Raw genomic sequence first — 18,710 nt, 5'->3', positions numbered from 1 at the left:
CGGCGGAAAGGGACCTGGGGGTGCTGGTTGACAGCCAGCTGAACATGAGCCAGCAGTGTGCCCAGGTGGCCAAGAAGGCCAACAGCGTCCTGGCCTGTATCAGCAATAGTGTGGCCAGCAGGAGTAGGGAAGTGATCGTGCCCCTGTACTGGGCACTGGTGAGGCCGCACCTTGAATCCTGTGTTCAGTGTTGGGCCCCTCACTACAAGAAGGATGTTGAGATGCTGGAGCGTGTCCAGAGAAGGGCAACGGAGCTGGGGAGGGGGCTGGAGCACAAGTCTTATGAGGAGCGGCTGAGGGAACTGGGGTTGTTCAGTCTGGAGAAGAGGAGGCTGAGGGGAGCCTCATCGCTCTCTACAACTACCTGAAAGGGGGTTGTGGTGACGAGGGTGTTGGTCTCTTCTCCCAAGTAACTAGTGATAGGACAAGAGGAAATGGCCTCAAGTTGCGCCAGGGGAGGTTTAGATTGGATATTAGGAAAAATTTCTTCACCGAGAGAGTGGTCAGGCATTGGAACAGGCTGCCCAGGGAGGTGGTGGAGTCGCCATCTCTGGAAGTGGTCAAAAAACATGTGGATGTGGCACTTCAGGACATGGTTTAGGGGACATGGTGGTTCTGGATTAATGGTTGGACTTGATGATCTTGAAGGTCCTTTCCAACCTTAGTGATTCTGTGATTCTGTGAAATAGACCAAGAAATGCTCTCCTTCCAAAAACCACTCCCTGCTCATTGTCTGCTTGGTATTTGTCACAGGGACCGGGGGGGTTGTTCTCATTTACCTTTCTTAATTATTTCAAATTACAGAGTCGCCAATAAGCTAAACTGCATTCCTGTGGCTTGTGTGGACGGGCTGCTTTTTATTTGATCTGATGTCTTTCTAAACTGTAATGGTTTCTGAATTGGGAATGCTTGCACTAAACACACACCCCTCCTTCCCGTACTTGCCCAGACGGCTGCTGACCGGCAAGCCCCGCTCCTGCTCCGTGGCCATCAAAGAAAGAGGCTGGGAGGTTCGGCAGGAGATGTGTGAGCCCACGGTGAGGAGACAGGAGCGGGTGGGTGCTCAGTGGCCCCATGGACCACGCGCACCCCGTGGAATGCGGCAGGGGTTAAAAGACCCACAGCTCTACTCCACCCCGCAGCACCCCTGGGCTGCCCAGCCTTGCAAGAATAGTCCTTCGGGGAAACTGTTTCTGTAAATTTGCTGATGTTTTTAGCAGCCAGGAGATGCTGAGATGAAGGTCTGTTGCCGCTTACTCTGAGTATTGGGACAAAGAAACACACCCTCTCAGCCTCCCCGCCTCAGGGCTGCCTCCAGCGAGCCCCTCACCTTGGTGTCTGGGAGCTGAAGGTATTAAAAGACCGGGAGAGGACAGTGTTTGCTCGTGGGTCCCCCGAGCACAAGGGCGTGCACAGTGCTGGGTGCGAGGTGTATGTTCACAGCCCGAGTCTTGCTGGCCCCGGGTCTCTCGTGCCCAGTCCCCGTGTCGAGGTCACCGGGGCGGGGGAGGCAGGGATTGCCAAGAGCTGGTCTGCTGAGGGCTTTTAAACAGAGGCCTCCAAATTGTTCTTTGGCTGGAAGAGCAAGCAAGAAGGGCTGGCAAAGCAGGGATGTGATGTGTGTGTCAGCACGTTGGACCAGCCTCAGCCACGCGGCGCCGGTTGCGTGCGAGCCCAGAGACCCCAGGCTGTGCAGAAGGCACGGATAAGCCACGACCAGCCAGAGGGTGACAGCAGGACGTGCGCATAACACCGGGGTGATGAGACCTCAGCCAGGTCAGGATCTGCGTTTTCGTGCTCAGCATCGCGGGTGGTGGCACCCACGCTGCCAGGGGAGAGAGAATCCATTGCACCGTGTGTGTGACACCGGCCAGGTCTGCCCTGCGCCGCGCTCCTGGAGCTAGCCGCAAACCAGAATCGCTTGGCCGCAGGAGCGAGGCGCCAAGCCCAGGCTTATCAGCCAAGCTCAAGCCAAGCCCTACTGGCAAGAGCATCTTGTGGTTGCATCGCTTCGGAAAGCATGAGACCGTATCTCTGCGTGACGCTGGGCTCCGGAGCAGTGTCTCTGCCCTGTTGCCCGTTTACGTGGGGCAGGGGTCCCCTTAGCCCGGCCCGGGTTTGCCGCACAGCCGCTGCTTTTGGAGGCAGCCAGCTACTCGTAGGCACCCCGTTATTTAGTATGGGTGTTCGGCAAGGTGCAGGAATGCTTATTGGACTCCTTATCGGACCCTTTTCTCTGCAGCCCAGGCAGCCCATTTGTGGTACGGCATCTCACTGGGCCGCTGCACAAGCCCCCAGGCTTCAGGAAGAGCAGTGCTCAAGCCGGAGCAGAAATGCGTGTGGTATCTCTGCAGGATATAAAGAAATCGGCCGCCGAGCTAAGGAAGGTCAGACACAGAAGTCCTTATCTCCCTTCCTGCAAATGAGGATCATGAGTAAAGTACTCAAACATCATGAGCATCATGAAAGGGAGTTAAAAAAACATGAGCTGATGTTGTTGTCTATAAATAAATAACACTTTCTGGGGTTTCATTCTCAGCCTTTACGGTTTCGTGCCTTTAGAGTTTTGTGTTTTGGACTCTTTTTTTCTCTGCATTGAGAAAGGACAGAAACATGTTGTTCTTTTTTTTTTTTTTATGCAATTGACAATCTTCCACTATCATTGGATTCCCGGAACCGAAGTTTTAACACCCCCCTCCGCTTTCTCTTCCTCCCCCAAGAAGCATCTTGAGCCTAGTGATAAAATCCAGGCTTCAGCCAGCGTTGGGTGGGGTATCTGCGAGGAAGGTGGTGTTGGCATTTCACGAGGCCACATGTTAATTGCTTTCTGTCTCTCTCTAAAAGTTCCTTCGGATCCCAATAGGTTTGATTTAGTAGTAAACATTTAAGCAGCGTTACTTTATAGCACTTCATATGCTGTGTTTTACTGCAGAGGTGGCAGCGTTGCCAGGCGTGGAGGGGCTGACCTCTGCCAAGAGCATGTGTGGAACCTCTTTGGGCAAAATATATCTTAGTATTTCTAGAAAAGCAAGTGTTCGTGTATGATCTTACTGAAGGCACGGGTGAAAAAGAGGATCAGCTGTGAGACAGTAGCAGGTAGCCTCAAGCTCCTTTGCAAAGCAGAAGGGAGAACAGGAGAAAATGTCATGGGGAAAGTTTATTGCTAAACAAAACACCTCCAGGTTACGAAGGAGGCTCTGCCAGATCGCAGCTACCATATGGCATTCCAGGTTGTCTGACGTGGTTTCATGCGCTGAGTCTGGGACCTTTTCATTTCTGGCTTTGACTTTACCCCAGAGATCCTCTGCCTTGGGCAAAACGCTCAGAACCGCTCTTTGGCCTCTTTTTGTTTTTTTTTACAGATTATCAGGGTTGGTGTAATCAGGTGCAGCTCCATTGTCATCACCGGCGATGCTGCTTGGTTTGGTCCTTGGCCCAAAACGCTGTATGTAGACACAAGTATGGCAGGAGGATCTCCACGCAGCATTGCAGAGCTGGACTCCAGCCCACCACGTGCTCTGCGTAGCTCCTTGCCTCAGTCGTGCTCCCCTTACTTGCCGTGCAGACATCCCCATCCCTCCCCTGCGGTGGTGGTCCCTCTCCTCCCGCCGGTTGCCCTCTTCGTGCCCTGTTGGGTCCCAGGCTGGCCCCGTCCCCGCCGGCGGCTCTTCGCCTTCATCTATCAGCGGTTGCTCTTGGACGTGGTGAGCAGGAGCCACCAGTTAATGCCGGATTTACGCTGAGCTGCAGATCTTTGCACTCTCTTCTCTTAATTGTCTGTTTCGGGGAATAAAGGAAAAAAAATAAACCCCAGCACTCTGCGCAGTGCCATTAACTGGCCGTAAAAGTGTTTTGCCACAGAGAGGCTGGGTGGTCAAGTGGTTTGAGAACAAGATTGGAAACCACCATCTCCCGAGTTTCCACGCTGTTCATGTCACTGAGCCTTTCCGGGGCACGATGCTTCACCCCATATGTCTCTGTTTACCATCGATAAAACAGAGCTACTAATACTGCTGTGCTTCAGGGTGATCTTTTGGACTGTAATTAGTGTTAAAACCCTCTGAGATCATTTGTTGGAAGGAGCTAGAGAGGTGCAGAGGGCTGCGTACTGCCGGGGCTGCCAGCTTCCACCAGAGCTGAATTCATTGGTGCTGATTCCAAAACATCTCACTGAGAGTGAATGGAAATGAAAAACCTTCCTCTAAGGTTTTTGAAAGAGGACTGCTTTCAGGTGAGGTAAAGCAATTATTTTTTTCTTTCATAAAAGGATTTTTGACCAAATCAAAATCACTTTGATTCTGATGTTTTTTCCATTTATGTTTTGATTTTTTTCTTACATCATCTGAAAAAATGATTAAATGAAGGGCTTCTTTGTTGATATATATTTTTTAACCCAGGCCTGACTGGTACAGATGCTCTTGCTCTTGGCAGCTGAGTGCCTTTGTTCTGTGTGTGCTGGGCAGAGGGGAAAAGCGCAGTCAAAGGGCTAACGCAGGTCTTCAACATCGCCCAAAGGGCTGGATGTGCTTTAGCACCCTGCCAAGCAGACATGCTTCCTCCTGACCCCGCTGGCGATGGAATAGGTGCTGTGGGCACTAATTGCCAAATATTACAATTATGTTTTGATAAAAGTCTGCCGTTTTTCAAGGAAAGTGCTCTGGCACTGATTGCCTCAGAGCTAATGGAGCCTTACTGACTGAGCCGCTACGGGCAGAGCAGAGGTTACACATTAGCTGTGCTCACCCATTGAAAAAAACCCACCCACACCGCCACAGCCGCTGTGGCTAAGCAAGTGGCCCCAGTATGGGGATGGAGATCAGCTCGCAGTAGTAACCTGCTTGTTAAGCCCTCTTGCTTCTTGTTGCACTTACTGACGGCGATGAAGAACGCAAGAAGAGCGTTGCCTGCTGCTGAGCACCTGGAAGGGCAGCAGGACCCCTGGGGTCTCTGCCCAGCTCTCCCGCTGCAGCATTCCTTGTCTCGCTGGGGCTGAGGTCCGCCCACCCAACACCCGGTGCCCCTATTGCTGTTGCTTTCTGGACCTGGAAAGAGGGGGATTCATGCTGCCAAGCTGCAGGGACACGTACTTTACCCGCTCACAGCAGGAGACTCCTTACGCGCCTTGAAGGGAGGAGGAGGGACGGTGGCACCTCTGGGATGGGACGCAAAGCCCTGAATTCGATATTACCCTATTGCTCTGTTGCTGTCCCTTAATTATAGCGGGAGAACAGCCTGTGTGTGGTACTTGTGAAGTTGCACAGTGCAGCCGTCCTTCCTGAGATGCTCCCACTCTGAGCAACGCTCCTTGTAAATTAAGGAAAATGATGTCATGCCAAAGAATTAAATAGCATCTCCTTGGGTGAGCTCAGCGTGTGCATCCCCTGCATGCCCCAGCTTTGTGAAAATGGGAGTTGTCCCTACACACAAGTGGGTTCCTTGGCAGTCTGCTGGCATCCTTTCAGACAGCCAGTATTGTTGAGGAACTAAAGCTAATTGCTCGGAGAGAATATGTCCTGCTCCGGGAATTGCTACCGTGCAAGTGTCAGCTCTTATCAGCCGCGTGTGGGGTGCACAGGGCCAGCAGAGAGGGGGACTGGGGGGGCTCGTGTGTGGGGTGAGGAAAAGGCAGGCATTGCTTCTGTCCCCAGCAAGGGTGCTAAGGAGTTAGGACCGTTTCTTAAGTAAACATACCTCAGGCTCTCAATCCCATTTAAGCTTCAGCTGCTTTTATGGTGCTCTTTGCACTCGCAAGAGCTGCTCAGCTTTACCCTAGGATAAGGAGAGGGGCTGTGTTAGTTCTCGGGAGCGGGGTACCCCACCACCAGGCATCTCAGACCTCCGAGGGGTTCAAGCCAGCTCCTGCGCTTTGTCAAAGCCAGCTCAAGTTTCCATGCCTGGCTTGGGGTGAATAAATATGAAGCGAAGCCTTTTGCGGGGGCGGACAGAAGGCTGTCGTCCCTGCTGCGAAGAAGCATTCTCATTTTGGAGCTTTGATATTCTGACCAGGACTCTGAGCTCAGCATCCCGGGATGTCCCATGCAGCCGCAGCCTGTTTATTCAATGCTTCATCCGGCACAAAAGCTATATTTTACTGTCAGATGCTCTCCATTAGCTTCAAGTGTGAAATTATCATTCCCACCCTTTTACCAGCCCCACCCTGGTGAGGAAATGAGGGAGAAAACAACCTCCAGGGCCGTTCACAGGATGCGTACGAGCTGTCGCTTGTCAGCACGGAGCCCGTTTACGGCAGGAATTACTGCTCCGCTCTCCGGAGGGCCAGAGAGGAGCCCGGCTTGCAAACGCTGCGACGTTGCAATGTTTGCATCGGGGCCTGGCAAAGCCACCCCGGAGATGCGTGCGTCCTTCGCAGCCGGGCGCATCTCCTGGTCTAAGCCTGAGATGCCAAAACTGACTGATAGGAGCCTGGACCACATTTTTCCTTTCTCTTCTGAAGGCCGATTCCCATAACAACCTGGCAGCGTGGGACCGAGGGGTAAAGCCTTTATTTTCCTTTTCCTTCCTGCCTTCCAGATTTACCCTCTACGCAGTGGACACGCGAGGGAGACACTCGGAGCTGAGCACGGTCACCCTGAGGACAGCCTGCCCGCTGGTGGACGACAGCAAGGCGGAAGGTCAGTGTTCAGGTGCCTCATTTCCACGACAGAAGACATTTTCTCCCAATTTTGCTTTTCCTCTATTCATTGTACCCCTGCAAGCCCCTCCAGTCCCTCCTCTCCCAGGGCGAAGGCTCCTGTAAATTCACCCACGGGGACGTTAATCTGGGTGGGTGGCAAACCGCAGGAGTGGCCAGTAGCAAAGTCCCCTCGGCTGGGCAGCCGCTGGCTCCCGTGGTCCTGTGCCGCGCCGTGCCACGGCGTCCTTCCCCGTGCGCGGCCATGGGAGCCGATAACGTGCGCTTGACACACGTCCCCTGGAAAAAAAAAAACCCGGTCTCTTCCGGGAGAGGCAACCCTTGCTGGGCCAGGGCAGTGGGCAGTGCGGGACGCTCTCGGCTCCGGGCGATTAAAAGGGTGCCGGTGGCAGCTGGTTCGGTTCTGAATCAGAAACACCGGTAAAGGCCCAGTCACTTTTGCGCATTTGCCTTTCCCAGTTTTGAAACCAATCCCATTTGTTCTTATGCCCAGAGCGCTTGGCTGCTTTCAAATTTTAAAAGATTCCTCTAAGTGAAAGGCGGGTTGCCTGTTTCCTTTCTTGCTTGCTTTCTGTTTTGAAAAGCACACGAAAGACAGTTTTGATTAATGCTTTGTTCCATGATGTTGATATGCATTTCCAGGAAAAAGGAGCAAATGGGAGACCAAAGAAAAGGAAGGAAATTAAGTTTTCTGCATTTTTTCATTTCCAAAAAGAGGTCCTTTTCTAGAGCAGAGAGTGCACCCTCTTGTTTAATACATCTGAGCCACTCTAGTAGATACCCACAACGATGATGTGCTGTATTTCTGGCTGAAGTACCGTCTTGTGACCAACAATGTTGTATTCTTCCTACCCTTTAGCATCGTAGCTGTGCAATTGCTTTTGGTTTGGTGAATTAGGGAAGCGCTCGCCTGCCCTACCTGGGAGGATGAGGCTGCATCCGCCTGTGCTGGCAGCCCTTCTCCTCTCCTTCTCCCGTTCTTTCGTGGAGCGTTGCTGGTGTCTTTGGGGCTGCCCCGCGCATGCAGGGCGCTGGCTGCAGGATTAGCCTGAGGAACTGCTAAATGCTCTCCAGGTCGCTAAACCCCGCTGCAGGCAGCCCCAAGGGACTGGCAGCCATCCCAGATGCCCGCCTCTCCTTCCAGCCCTGCCAAGGGCTTTGCTCCTCCTTCTCCTCCTGTGTTAGCACCTTCTGGCTGTTTGTTAATCCTGTCCCCCGATCCTTTCCAGAGATAGCTGACAAAATCTACAACCTTTACAACGGCTACACCAGTGGGAAGGAGCAGCAGACGGCCTATAACACGCTGATGGAGGTCTCCGCTTCCATGCTCTTCCGAGTCCAGCACCACTACAACTCCCACTATGAGAAGTTCGGAGACTTCGTCTGGCGCAGTGAGGACGAGCTGGGGCCCAGGTACCTGTCCCTCCCCTGTGTCCTCCCCTGCCCCACCGCCTGGAGCACCCTTGTGCTTGGCCACTTTGGATGTGACCCTCATTGCCTTCTCCTTGTAGCTGAGAGAAGTCCCCTTTTGGTGTTCACCAAGCTGTTCTGCCATCCCCTAGGACCATCAGGTCCCGCTCGGTCTTTGGATGAATGCTTGTGGGACATCTAGTAGCTGGGTGGTCTTTGTATGGATGTTTGTGGAACATCTAGCAACCAGCCTGACCCAGGCGGGTGATACTGCAGATGGGCTAGGTGCGTTGGGAAAGCTGAGGGTAACGGGCAAAGGGTGTAAATTAGGGACAAAGTGTAAACCAGGATCATCCCAGATCCTCTTCTGTTGTAAAGCCATGGTAGATGAGACCATGGCTGCCCCAGGGTTCAAAGGTGCCCTGATTAATTGCAGGGTGGATGGCTGGAAAGGGTGCCTGAGGGAATGCAGCGAAAATGCAGCAGGTACGTCTGTGCTGAGTGGTGTGTACAGTGACAAGCATTAGGTATCCAGAGCTGCCATACAGAGGCAGCTGTATACCTCAGAGATATTTGAGGAATACAGGGCAAGTCCTGTATTGTTTGTAGCATTTGTGCATGTCAAATAGCTAGGTAATGAGGAGCAGCAGAATCCCTCCTGGGCTTTTTTTGGTGGAGCCCACTGGTGTCAAGGAACTTGATGTGACCTCCAGGACCCCCATAGTGGTATGGATTCTGCAGCCAGGACAGATCCCTTCTGTCATCCTGCATTCCGACTAGCTTCCTCCACACCTAGGCGATATTCCCTGTGGACAGTCGAGGAGAGGACCATGCGCCCCAGGTGTGGCTTTGGGCACCTGCTGCCTCCTCGTGTGGCTGGGGACATGCTTGCAACAATGCAAACACCCTGCTGCAGCGGGATTATTCATATGCAAAAACAGTTTTGAGCCCCTGGAAGGCAGAGTTGAGGTGCTGGCGAACAGATTATTACTTTTGTCTGTAGATTGTCTATTTGATACCATCAGAGGTGTCAACAATTGAACTATCTGTATGTGGTAAACTTGGCTGTTCTAAGAAGTAGCATGTTTTGTGGACATTTCCTTCTATTTATTTCTCTATCTATCTGACTTGGCATATATTTATTCTCACAGTGGTATATGGTTGTGGTACAAACTGTAAATATGTCCAAAATTCCCTTCTCCACCTTCCCTCTTTCCCAAGGGAAGGATGCCAGCAAGCACACAGCACCTCATCTGTTACCTGTATACAGCTTTATGCTACAAGTATTTTCTCTTTACTGTACATTTTATGCTCTGAAAAGGGCTGGGAGAGGATTGTTTCTGCATCTGCAAACCCCCAGCATACACTGAAAGGGGTGGTAAGACTCTAAGAGATCACCCAGGGTGCTGGCAGTGTCCCAGCAGCGTCCCGGGAGAGGCCAGGCTGCACCCAGCCCCTTGAGAAACACTGAGCAAGAAATGCTCAGAAGTAGCCGTATCCCTCCGGACATCTTGAGATCTCTTACAGGATTCAAATAGCCTTGACCTCATTTAAGCTTTTAGAGACATGGTTCATCCAGCATCCTCATCTAACATGTTATTCTCTGGGAAGCTGAAGCAGAGGAAGATGGAGGAATGGCGTCCTGCAGTCCATGAATAACTGGAAAAGATTTTCTTTCTCTCCACCCTGCTCCTATCTGCTTGTTGGATGCAGCTGAGGATCTGTCCATAATACCAGGATGACAGCTCCTCACCACAGTTTACACCGCTCCCGGACATAAATCCAAGCTGGTTTGGGGCTTGCCCTCCTCCAGAGATGACCTTGGTCATGATTTCTCTGGTGGTTCATTAGCCTCTGGCACAGAGCCTTCCTCCTCCTTTGATGGTACTGCAGACTTGGTTGCCCTTTTCAATTGTTTCTCTAAATCCCTGGGAACCATCAGCCTCTCCTTGCACATCCTTATTTCCTCTGTTACTTGAGATCCAACACACTTATTGAAGGATGCTATCTACCTAACCTGATCCCTGCATCAAGCCGGGAGATCTGCAAGGTGACATTTAAATTGCCCGTATTGCCCGACTCTGTACTAAGCTGCATCTGGAGTCAGTGGTCGATTTGGCTGCTGTCTGTCTTCCTCACCGAGCCAGATGAGCTCCTAGCAGTGCTCATATGCCTCTGTTCTGTACTTGAGAAGCGTGTGACTTGCAGCCAAGGGGAAGCGTCTATAAATGCCGCGGCAGCAGGTGCCAGGCTCCTGACAAGAGTGAAGCTCTGCCGTCCAGCCGTGCTTCTCAGGGAGCTTGGACAGAAACAGAGGCACTGAGCGAGTGAGGATTTGCCAAGGGAGGCCATCTCGTAACACGATTTTAATTGACGAACTGTTCTCCTTCCCAGGGGGACATTCATTTTCGTACCTTGAAATGTTTATCAGATGAGCCTCAGCTTCACAGTAAATGTTCACTCATAAAACTGAGCGACAAGAGGGAAGTTGATTGCCTCCGTGTAATAAATACATCACACTGGAGTCCTCGTGAGCCCAGTTTCCATGAAAGCCACAGGTTACTGCAAACAGCTGCTTGCGAGAAGACACTCTGACAGCCAGATGTCCCAACCAGGCCATTTACATTAAGGAGACATTAAAAACTTAGCTCATAGGTGGCCCTAAACCAGGACTTTCTGTGGTCAGCAGCATCTTGGCACCTGGCTTGCCTCATCCTGCTAGTCCTTTAGCAACAACAACCCCTTTCCCGCTCCCCCTCTTCCTCTTACAGACACCAAGCGAATCTCATAGAGTTAATTTGTTCCAACAAAACAGAAGAATCTGTCTAAACCAGAGAAGGTTTAACGCTACTGTGCATTCAGGCCCTTCGGATCTGTGCAGCCAGAGTGCTTCCTGACAGAGTGGCGGGGAGATTTCTCTATTATTTTCTCTTACTGTGTTTTCGGACAATTCTTATGACCACTGCAAGCAGGGCCTGGCTTTTAAGAGGAGGTGGGACAAATGATTAAGCTAAAATCTTCCTTCTGTGCCCCTATTTGTGGCTACCAGCAGCAACGGGGTCAGGATGTGGCATCAGCCCAGAGCTCGCAGCTTCTCCTTTGCTCCAGCAAGTCGCCCAGGCAGGCAGCAGGCACAGCCGACGGAGATGAAGTGCATCTCCAGAGCAGCTGCCTTCTGGTACCGAGGGGGAATGCAATGTACTGATGGGAGGCTGTGATAAGAGGCCATCGAGTCCCGGACTCATTGTCCTCCCACATGAGGGTCTGACAGACCCAGGTCAGTTCTCAGTAGAGTGGAAAAATCTGAATTTATGACAAAATCGCCCCAAGTGGGAACACAGCAGCCAGGCAGCCATGCTTTCCTCAGTCCCAGGAGTCTCATCCTTCCCTCCAGCCCAGGTATCATTTCTTCTCTGCTTCTTCATGCTGGTTCGTTGTCTTTTAGTACCTTCCTCCCAGGTGAGACAGGGCAGGTTTTGCTGGCTCTGGATACGTTTTCGTCCCACACCAGCCATCAAGGTGAGTGATTGCTGTCCCCTGTGCAGCTGGGTGACACATGTCCCTGCAGGAGCATCCCCGGGGCTGGGCAGAGCAGGAGGTAACATGTCTCCTGCTCTTGGGCACGTCCTTGCAGAGCTGGGGCTGGCAACCACGGACCTCGGTGCCTTGTCCCCTGTGCAATCACTGCACCGCACTCCTTTGCAGTGGGGCCACTGGCTCATGCACGAGCCCTTGGGAAGTGCCCCGGCAGCAGACACCCGTCCCCCTGCTCTTTCCTCCCCCCTACCATGCCACGAGGTACCGCAGAAGGAAGCAGCCGTGTAGAGCCATCACTATTTTTAAATCCCCCTCTTCATCATTTATGACTGCGGCTGTGACCTCCTAAATCCGTCACAGAAGTGGAGACCAGAATCAGTCCCTGGCTGGCGCCAACTTAAAACAACGGCCCCTGCGGCAGGCACGTGGCAGGTGGGAGGGCACCCCGGCTCATGCCAACGTGGGGGCACCCCCCATCTAGGCTGCGGGGTGAGGGGGAAGGGGGCTGCTTCATCCCTTTGGGGGCTGAGAGCTCGAGGTCTGGCCACAGGCAGCCATGAGAGCGCTTCCCCCCTCGCTCGCTCCCCTGCTGTCCTCTCCCGATTCCTGCCCTTTAATAAGGCCATAAATTACCGTTTCTGGCAGGGATGAGGTTGGTCAGAATTTAGGAAGATTTCATTTCCAGTATTTGAAAAGGTGGTCGTTCTGACCCGACAGCCCTCCGCAGGGAGCACTTGGGTAATACCCAGGGCTTGATTTATGGTGTTAAATTGGCAGCCCAAGAACTGCTCCTGTAATTTATTACCCAGCCTTCACCAAAAAGCCTCTCTCTCTTTCTCACCCCTCCCCTCGCCCGCTCTGTCTCTCTTTCTCCTTATTTTTTTAAAGAGGGAACAGCTGACAGCCGAAAGCTAAATCTAACATTTACACATGACTTCATTACCCCACTAAAATAAATGACTCAAAGCAGTAAAACCATCAAAACTGGAGCTTTGGCACTGGACACCAAAAGCAAGGGGCCTGATTCCCTCTCTCCCCATCACCCTGTCTCCTCCTTGACCACGGCGCAGTGTGTTTTCAGCATCCTCGTAGGGCCAACCCGTCGTGTGCTGCATCCCACCCTGAAACATTGGCTCTTTCCTGGGCCCGATTGCACCAAGCACGACTGCAGATGCAGCAGGTATGTGGAGACCAGCTCCACGAGGAGCACATCTTCTGGCACATGAGACATCAGCAGGTCTGGATGGTTTGACCCTTGGACTTCTTGTCAGCGTTGAGCTGCTCCTTACGCATAGGAATATTTGCCTGGATAGGAGTCCTGAGTATGTAGCAGGAAGCAAGGACAACATGGTGATTTTTAGCAAAATCCAGGAGATCATGGAAATATGGTGGAGCAAGTAATGAAAATAGAAAGGTAGAGAAGGACAAAAGAAATGGAAGCAAAGGCAGGTTGTGCGGGAGAGAAGTGAGAGGTGGGTGAAGAAAGCTGTGGGGGATAGGAAAAAGGTGAAGTTGTGAGAAGGGAGGAGAGGAAGAGAAGAGCTTGGCCAGCAGACGTGTAGGTGCGTGCTGGGGAGTCCATTCCTTGTGCTGTTAGGGCCAAGTCATGGTTACCCACCACTGGGGGTTGCCTCAAGGGCTGGTCATGGCCACTCATTGTTGCTCCCCTCTTGCTATGGCTGAAAAAGGCCTTGTGGCAAGCTGGAGTGGGACCCAATCTGGGGGAAAATCCATGGGTTGCTTGGTTGGCCTTGAGATGGACAACTTCCCCATGTCAGTGCAGCGTTCAGGTCCAGGATATCTGGGCTGGAGAAGGGCCAACATCCCCTTTTGGCAGTAGAGATGATTTACAATAACTAAGGGTGACCTTAGGGAGATGGTAGTTATCCTTTTTGAGGAGAAGGGTATTCTGGCCACCTGCTCTCCTCCCAAGCACTGTGAGCTCACATAAAAGTCTGTCCTGTGAGGTAACCGTGGGCCCGGTGCTTGCTTGGCCTGCCCTGGAAGAAAAGGAAGGAGCAGTGCGGATGTTAAGAAACAATTTCTCAGTGTTAGGACTGGTGAGCACTGGAAAGATTGCCAGCTCTTGGCTGTAAGATCAGGTTAGACAGATATTCATCAAAGCATGTTGATCCCAGCAAGGAAATGGCACAGATGATGCCTTTCGGTCCCTTCCAGCACCAGTGACTGTGAATTGCTGGAAGTTTGTTAGCTGTGGTGACAGTCACTACAGACTTCGGTTTGCTGCTGAGCTGAGCTTTAATCAATCGGTCTTTACTTGAAAGCATCTAATGCCATCGTAGAATTTCATAACAAGCAGCAGACGTCCAGCAGCTAAGGACCTCTTCTTGGCAGTGTGTCAGGTCTTGACCTGCAGTGGGAGCACCAGATGCTGTAGAAGGTCAGGTGGCTGCTGTGGACAGTAGCGTGAGGAGAGCTATTCTCTCAGAGCGGGGCACAGCTCAGTGCGTGACAACATTGTTATATATGTGTGTGTGTTGCTAATGAGGCTCAAATTGCCCAGTCAGGCTTGTCTTTATAGATTGACTCCATACAGGGAACCACGTAGTGTTGTCCAAGAAGGGCCAAGTCCCTTTGCTCTTCCCTTCTGGAGCGCCGACCCTGAGCCCATCAGCACCGGGGAGGAGCGGGGAAGTTTTCTGCGTGCGGCCCTGGAGGAGCAGCGATTGCCTGCAGCCTTTCATCCAGTCCTCCCGTTCCGCAGGGAGAGGCCTGTCGCTGGCTGGGGCCGCCGGGATGCCCTCTTGCCTCCTGCCGCCGTCTCTGCCCTCTGCTCCGGCACTGGGCTGACGCTGGCCAGCCCTTCCCCAGCGTCCCGTCCCCGGGCGCCTGCGGGCGCGCGGCCGCACCGGGCTCCCATCGCTCCCCCGTGGCTGGCAGCTCACGGCCCGAGCTGCAACGCCGCTCAGCTTTCATAATCAAATAATCCCCGTGTTTATGCCTCGCTGACTGACAGCGCTGCCCCTGACGTGTCATTATCGGGAATTTACATTCCTGCAGGAACTGCAAAATCCCCTAGCCCCGAATCCAGAGCTTTCCTGTGGCACCAGAGGGAGAGGAAATAATCTGTGATCTTGAGACTTTCAGACCACTGAAGTAAACCCTCTTCCCCTCCCTTTGTTTGATTTAGCACTTTGCAGACTCCCACGAGAAGATTCTTGGTTTCTTACGGGTTTATTTTGTTTTGTCTTAATGTGTTGTGCTTTTTTTCCTCTCTCTTCTCGTCTCAGTCCTTTTGGGCCATTTGCCTCCCGAAGACTTGGGAAAACAGGAAAGGGAGGGCTGGGCTCCTCAGTCAGGAGCTGGGGGTCTCGCCAAGGTGCACGGGGGCCAGCACATGCGCTGCAGCCTGCCCGGAGCACGTGGTGGTGGTGACCAGGGGCAGAGAGTGTCCCCAGGGCACCCAAAGCTGCTCTTGTGGGTCAGACCTGAGGTCCCTCCAGCCCTGTTGACCTGGTTCTTTGAAATAGTAGATACACCCAGAACTTCTGGGCAAAACAGAGCTTCTCTCCACCTGAAACGGGAAAGACAACGGGTCTCGGGCAACGGGTCTCGTCCGTTCTTGTCGCAAGACAGAGCTAGTGGTGGAATGCAGAAGTCCTCGCTCTTGGTCTCCTCTTTTCATTGCCCACCCTGCTCCGTCTCTCTCTCTGTCCCCTCCAGGAAGGCCCACCTGATCCTGAGGAGGCTGGAGAAGGTCAGCAGTCACTGCTCGACCCTGCTACGCAGTGCCTACGTCCAGAGCCGCACCGAGACCATGCCCTACTTGTTCTGCCGCAGTGAAGAAGTCCGGCCGCCCGGCATGGTCTGGTACAGCATCCTAAAGGACACCAAAGTAACGTGCGAAGAGAAGATGGTCTCCATGCTGCGCAACACGTACGGGGAGTCCAAGGGGCGGTGAGGGAAGGTGCGGGCCTGGAGCTGTGGGAGGCAAAGGGACTCCAAGGAGTCGAGGACTCGTGATGTGCTGAGTGGCTGGTGGGGTTCGGGTGGTGTTCAGAGGGGGTGGAAGGGGACAGCGAGGCCAAACAGGACTTTCTCACGCAGACGGCAGAGAAACAAGAAATCAGCAAGTTGGACTTTAATTTCTTTTCCTTTTTTTTTTTTTAATTTTTCAAGAGGTAAAAAAAAAGAAATTACCTAATTTGACTCAGCATAAAAGCCTCTCCTTTTTAATCTTTTCTTACTGAATTTCCTGGACTACACACTCCAAAACCCTGGGAGGAGGAGATACCCGCTCAAGGCCAGGGCCAGGCAGAGGGGAGTTGCTGGGCACAGGGTGACCCCCTCCCTGCCTGCCCTGCCTGCCCTGCCGCCGGGCAGAAGCTGTGGGGCGAGGGGCCCCGGTGCCGTGGTGGCCGAGGACGCCAGGAGGAGGCGGCGCGGGTGGCCGGTGACACTGCGCTGCCGGCGAAGGTCCCAGAGAGGGGTGCCGGGACGCTGCAGGCAAGCTGGGCTTTTGTACCGCTCCGAGTCGACGGACCGGCTCCGTGCGCAGCCTTCGTTCGCAAGGCTCCCGGCAGCTTGTTCTGTGCATTAAAGATTCATATTAAGTCCATCTTCGCTGCCTCCTTGGTGTTTCTTCCTGACACCGTCCCACCGCCTCCGGGGTGCTCGCAGGGTGTCAGGACCGGAGAGGGGATCGCTGGCGGCCGTCCCCAGGCCGGGATGTGCCTGAGATGAGGGGCCGTATCTGGAAACGTGCGCTGACCCCGAGGGCAAGACGCGCCGAGAGGAGGGGAAAGTGCAGCCTCTTGGCATAGGGTCCTCTCCCTCCCCAGCACCCGGCTAGGCCGCCAGCCCCGGTGGGAGCCGGAGACGTGTGGGAAAGCCCGAGAAGGAAGCCAGGGGCTAAATAGAGATGGAGAATCTGGTTTCCTTTACTGTCAGATGTGGGTTAGGCTGGCCCAGGATCCCTGTGGGCAATGCATTTCTCAGCCTGGTAGCCAAACCAAAAAGTGCGGGAGGGTGAGAGGGGAAAAAAACCAAAAATCAGATCAGCTCAAAGCTATTGCTTTTTCTTTTTAAAGCAAAACAACAAACCTGGAGGGGGGAAAAGGGAACAGTGTGGGTTGAATGAATCGGTTTAGTCAGCGCAAAGCAAATAGTTTTGTTTAGTTTTTCAGGTTATTTAACCCTTTAACGTAAAAGCAAACAAGCAAGAGGTGAGTTTCAAAATGAAAATGTTTTGAAACCAAACAAAGGTGCAGGATTTGATGTGGAGGAAATTCAACCAGAGACCTTTTTCTTCTTGAGCTAAACCTATTTGCCTGATTTGCACCCACTCAAATAATTCTGATCATTTCTTCCAAACTGCTCTTTTTTTCTTTTCCCCCTCTATTTGGTTGTGTCTCTTCATTTGTCTTGAGCCACGTTGACGTTGCGCATCGGGAAGGCCTCCAGTACCTGGTCAAAGTCCCGCCGGCGTTCACAGAAAACTTCGCCTTGATGTAGCAGCCCGTGGAGCAAGTGCCACAGCACTGCAGGCTGCCTGAGGACTTAATTTTTAAGCTAAATCCCTTTTTCTGATGGAGAGGGAGAGGACAGTGACACTGAGGGATCTGGGCTATGGCCGCTGTGTCACTGAGGCTTGTAGAGCACCGAGCACGAGGGCCATGGAGGGACCACGATGCCATGTATGTTAAAACCTCTCTCGACCCCCAGCAGGGCTGCGGCCCATTAACCACCCCTCAGCCCGTCGGAGGTATCTGGCGGCCACAGAATTGGTCGGGGGCACGGAGGAGAAGACTGTGACTCGCTGCAGACGAACGTAGATTTTGCATTTGCTTGGCCGGAGCTGCCGAGCCCCGGCGCGGCCCTCAGCACTCGCCCAGCACCCCGTGCCCCAGCTCGGCCCGAAGCGGGTCTGTGAGCCGCGGGGAGACTGGAGCTCGTATGGATCGTGCGCCTCCCGCAGCGGGAGGCACTGGTGTGGGAGGAGGTGAGGCACCGTTCGATCGACCTTGCTATTGTGTAAAACAAAACACGGCAAAACGCTCGTGCAAATGTGCAGGCGTCCCGGCCGGTGCCCGGACTGGTGTTCCTGGCACCGCGGTGTGACACCGAGCCGCTCGTTTATGCGCCGCCGTGACCCGCTGTGTGCACTGCTGGCGGCGCCGAAAACCCCTAACGCTCTCTTCGGAGGCACTGATGCAGCTTGACCGGGGCTGACCCTCCCCTCCCACCGCCCCACGGGACGGGTCCCCCCCAGACGCCCGGCAGGACGCGGCACACGCCGGGACTGCCGGGGCCAGCAACAACCGCACGGTCCCGGCCCGTCGGCGTGTTGCTGCTAGCGCTGGGTGCACCTCCGGGTGCTTTGAAGCCGTCTTATTTTCTCAAGGCTCTGGCCCGCAGCTGTGCCTTTCCCTGTATTTTACAAACGTGGTGTTTTATTTTGTTTTTGTTTGTTTTTGCATGGAGATGATTCATTTCTCTTGAAAGCCCCGTGCAGTGTGTGCCGCGACGGGGAGCAGCGCTGCGGTTTCACGGCAGGCGAGAGCCGATGTTGACCGACCTGACAGACAAATTGCTTGTGTTTTCTGTAACGCCGCTGATGGGACTGGAGGCAGTCGCAGGTGTGACGGGGCTAATGCTACTCATGGGATTCCTGACCAACATGAGGGTTGGGAGTAGGAGGTAGCAGCCAGAGCACAGGGCTGGGTGCCCTTCGGCACCCTTTTCTCCACTCTGATACCGCGAACTCTCCCACGGTGATATTTTTTGCACCCACGATACCCATCCCCGCTCAGGGGGAAGAGGCAAAACCTGCAGCACGGGGCCATTTGCTGCAGACGGCGATGGGAAGGAGACCTTCAGCTCTGGCAGCCCTGGCTTCTGCCGAGATCAAAACACAAGCAGCACACGGATGGGCTGGCTGTGCCCCTGGCTCCGTGCTGCAGCGGTGTCCACTGCAGAGACCGCAGGCTTAATTCTTGCTGCTTACCTTGGAAGGCTGCTGGAGAGCTTCGCGTCGCATCCTTGGTGAGGCTGGCTGTTGCGTACGGGTACGTATACAGAGCGAGTTGTGTGTAAGCCTGTGTTAATATGTACACAGCAGGTGGAAGAGTCTAGACTCCCGGGCAGGAAG

The 18,710-nt window shown here is 53.5% G+C and overlaps 1 protein-coding gene across 5 annotated transcripts in view; it reads left to right on the top strand.

Moving 5' to 3' along the window:
* Positions 1-15,953, top strand: part of ASTN2 (astrotactin 2) — a 358,363-nt gene extending 342,410 nt beyond the window's left edge. For all 5 annotated transcript variants that reach the window (XM_082009184.1, XM_082009183.1, XM_082009180.1 and 2 more), the window contains 3 exons: positions 6,532-6,632; positions 7,882-8,065; positions 15,284-15,953. In XM_082009184.1, the coding sequence (XP_081865310.1) occupies positions 6,532-6,632; positions 7,882-8,065; positions 15,284-15,521 (523 nt within the window). In that variant the 3' untranslated portion in view covers positions 15,522-15,953. The remainder of the gene's footprint in view (positions 1-6,531; positions 6,633-7,881; positions 8,066-15,283) is intronic.
* The last annotated feature ends 2,757 nt before the right edge of the window (positions 15,954-18,710 follow it).

The sequence above is a fragment of the Phaethon aethereus genome (assembly GCF_964289735.1).
Source record: "Phaethon aethereus genome assembly, chromosome: 20".
Taxonomy (NCBI): Eukaryota; Metazoa; Chordata; class Aves; order Phaethontiformes; family Phaethontidae; genus Phaethon; species Phaethon aethereus.
Note: the sequence above shows the minus strand (reverse complement) of the source record. Positions and strands in the feature narration are given on the sequence as shown.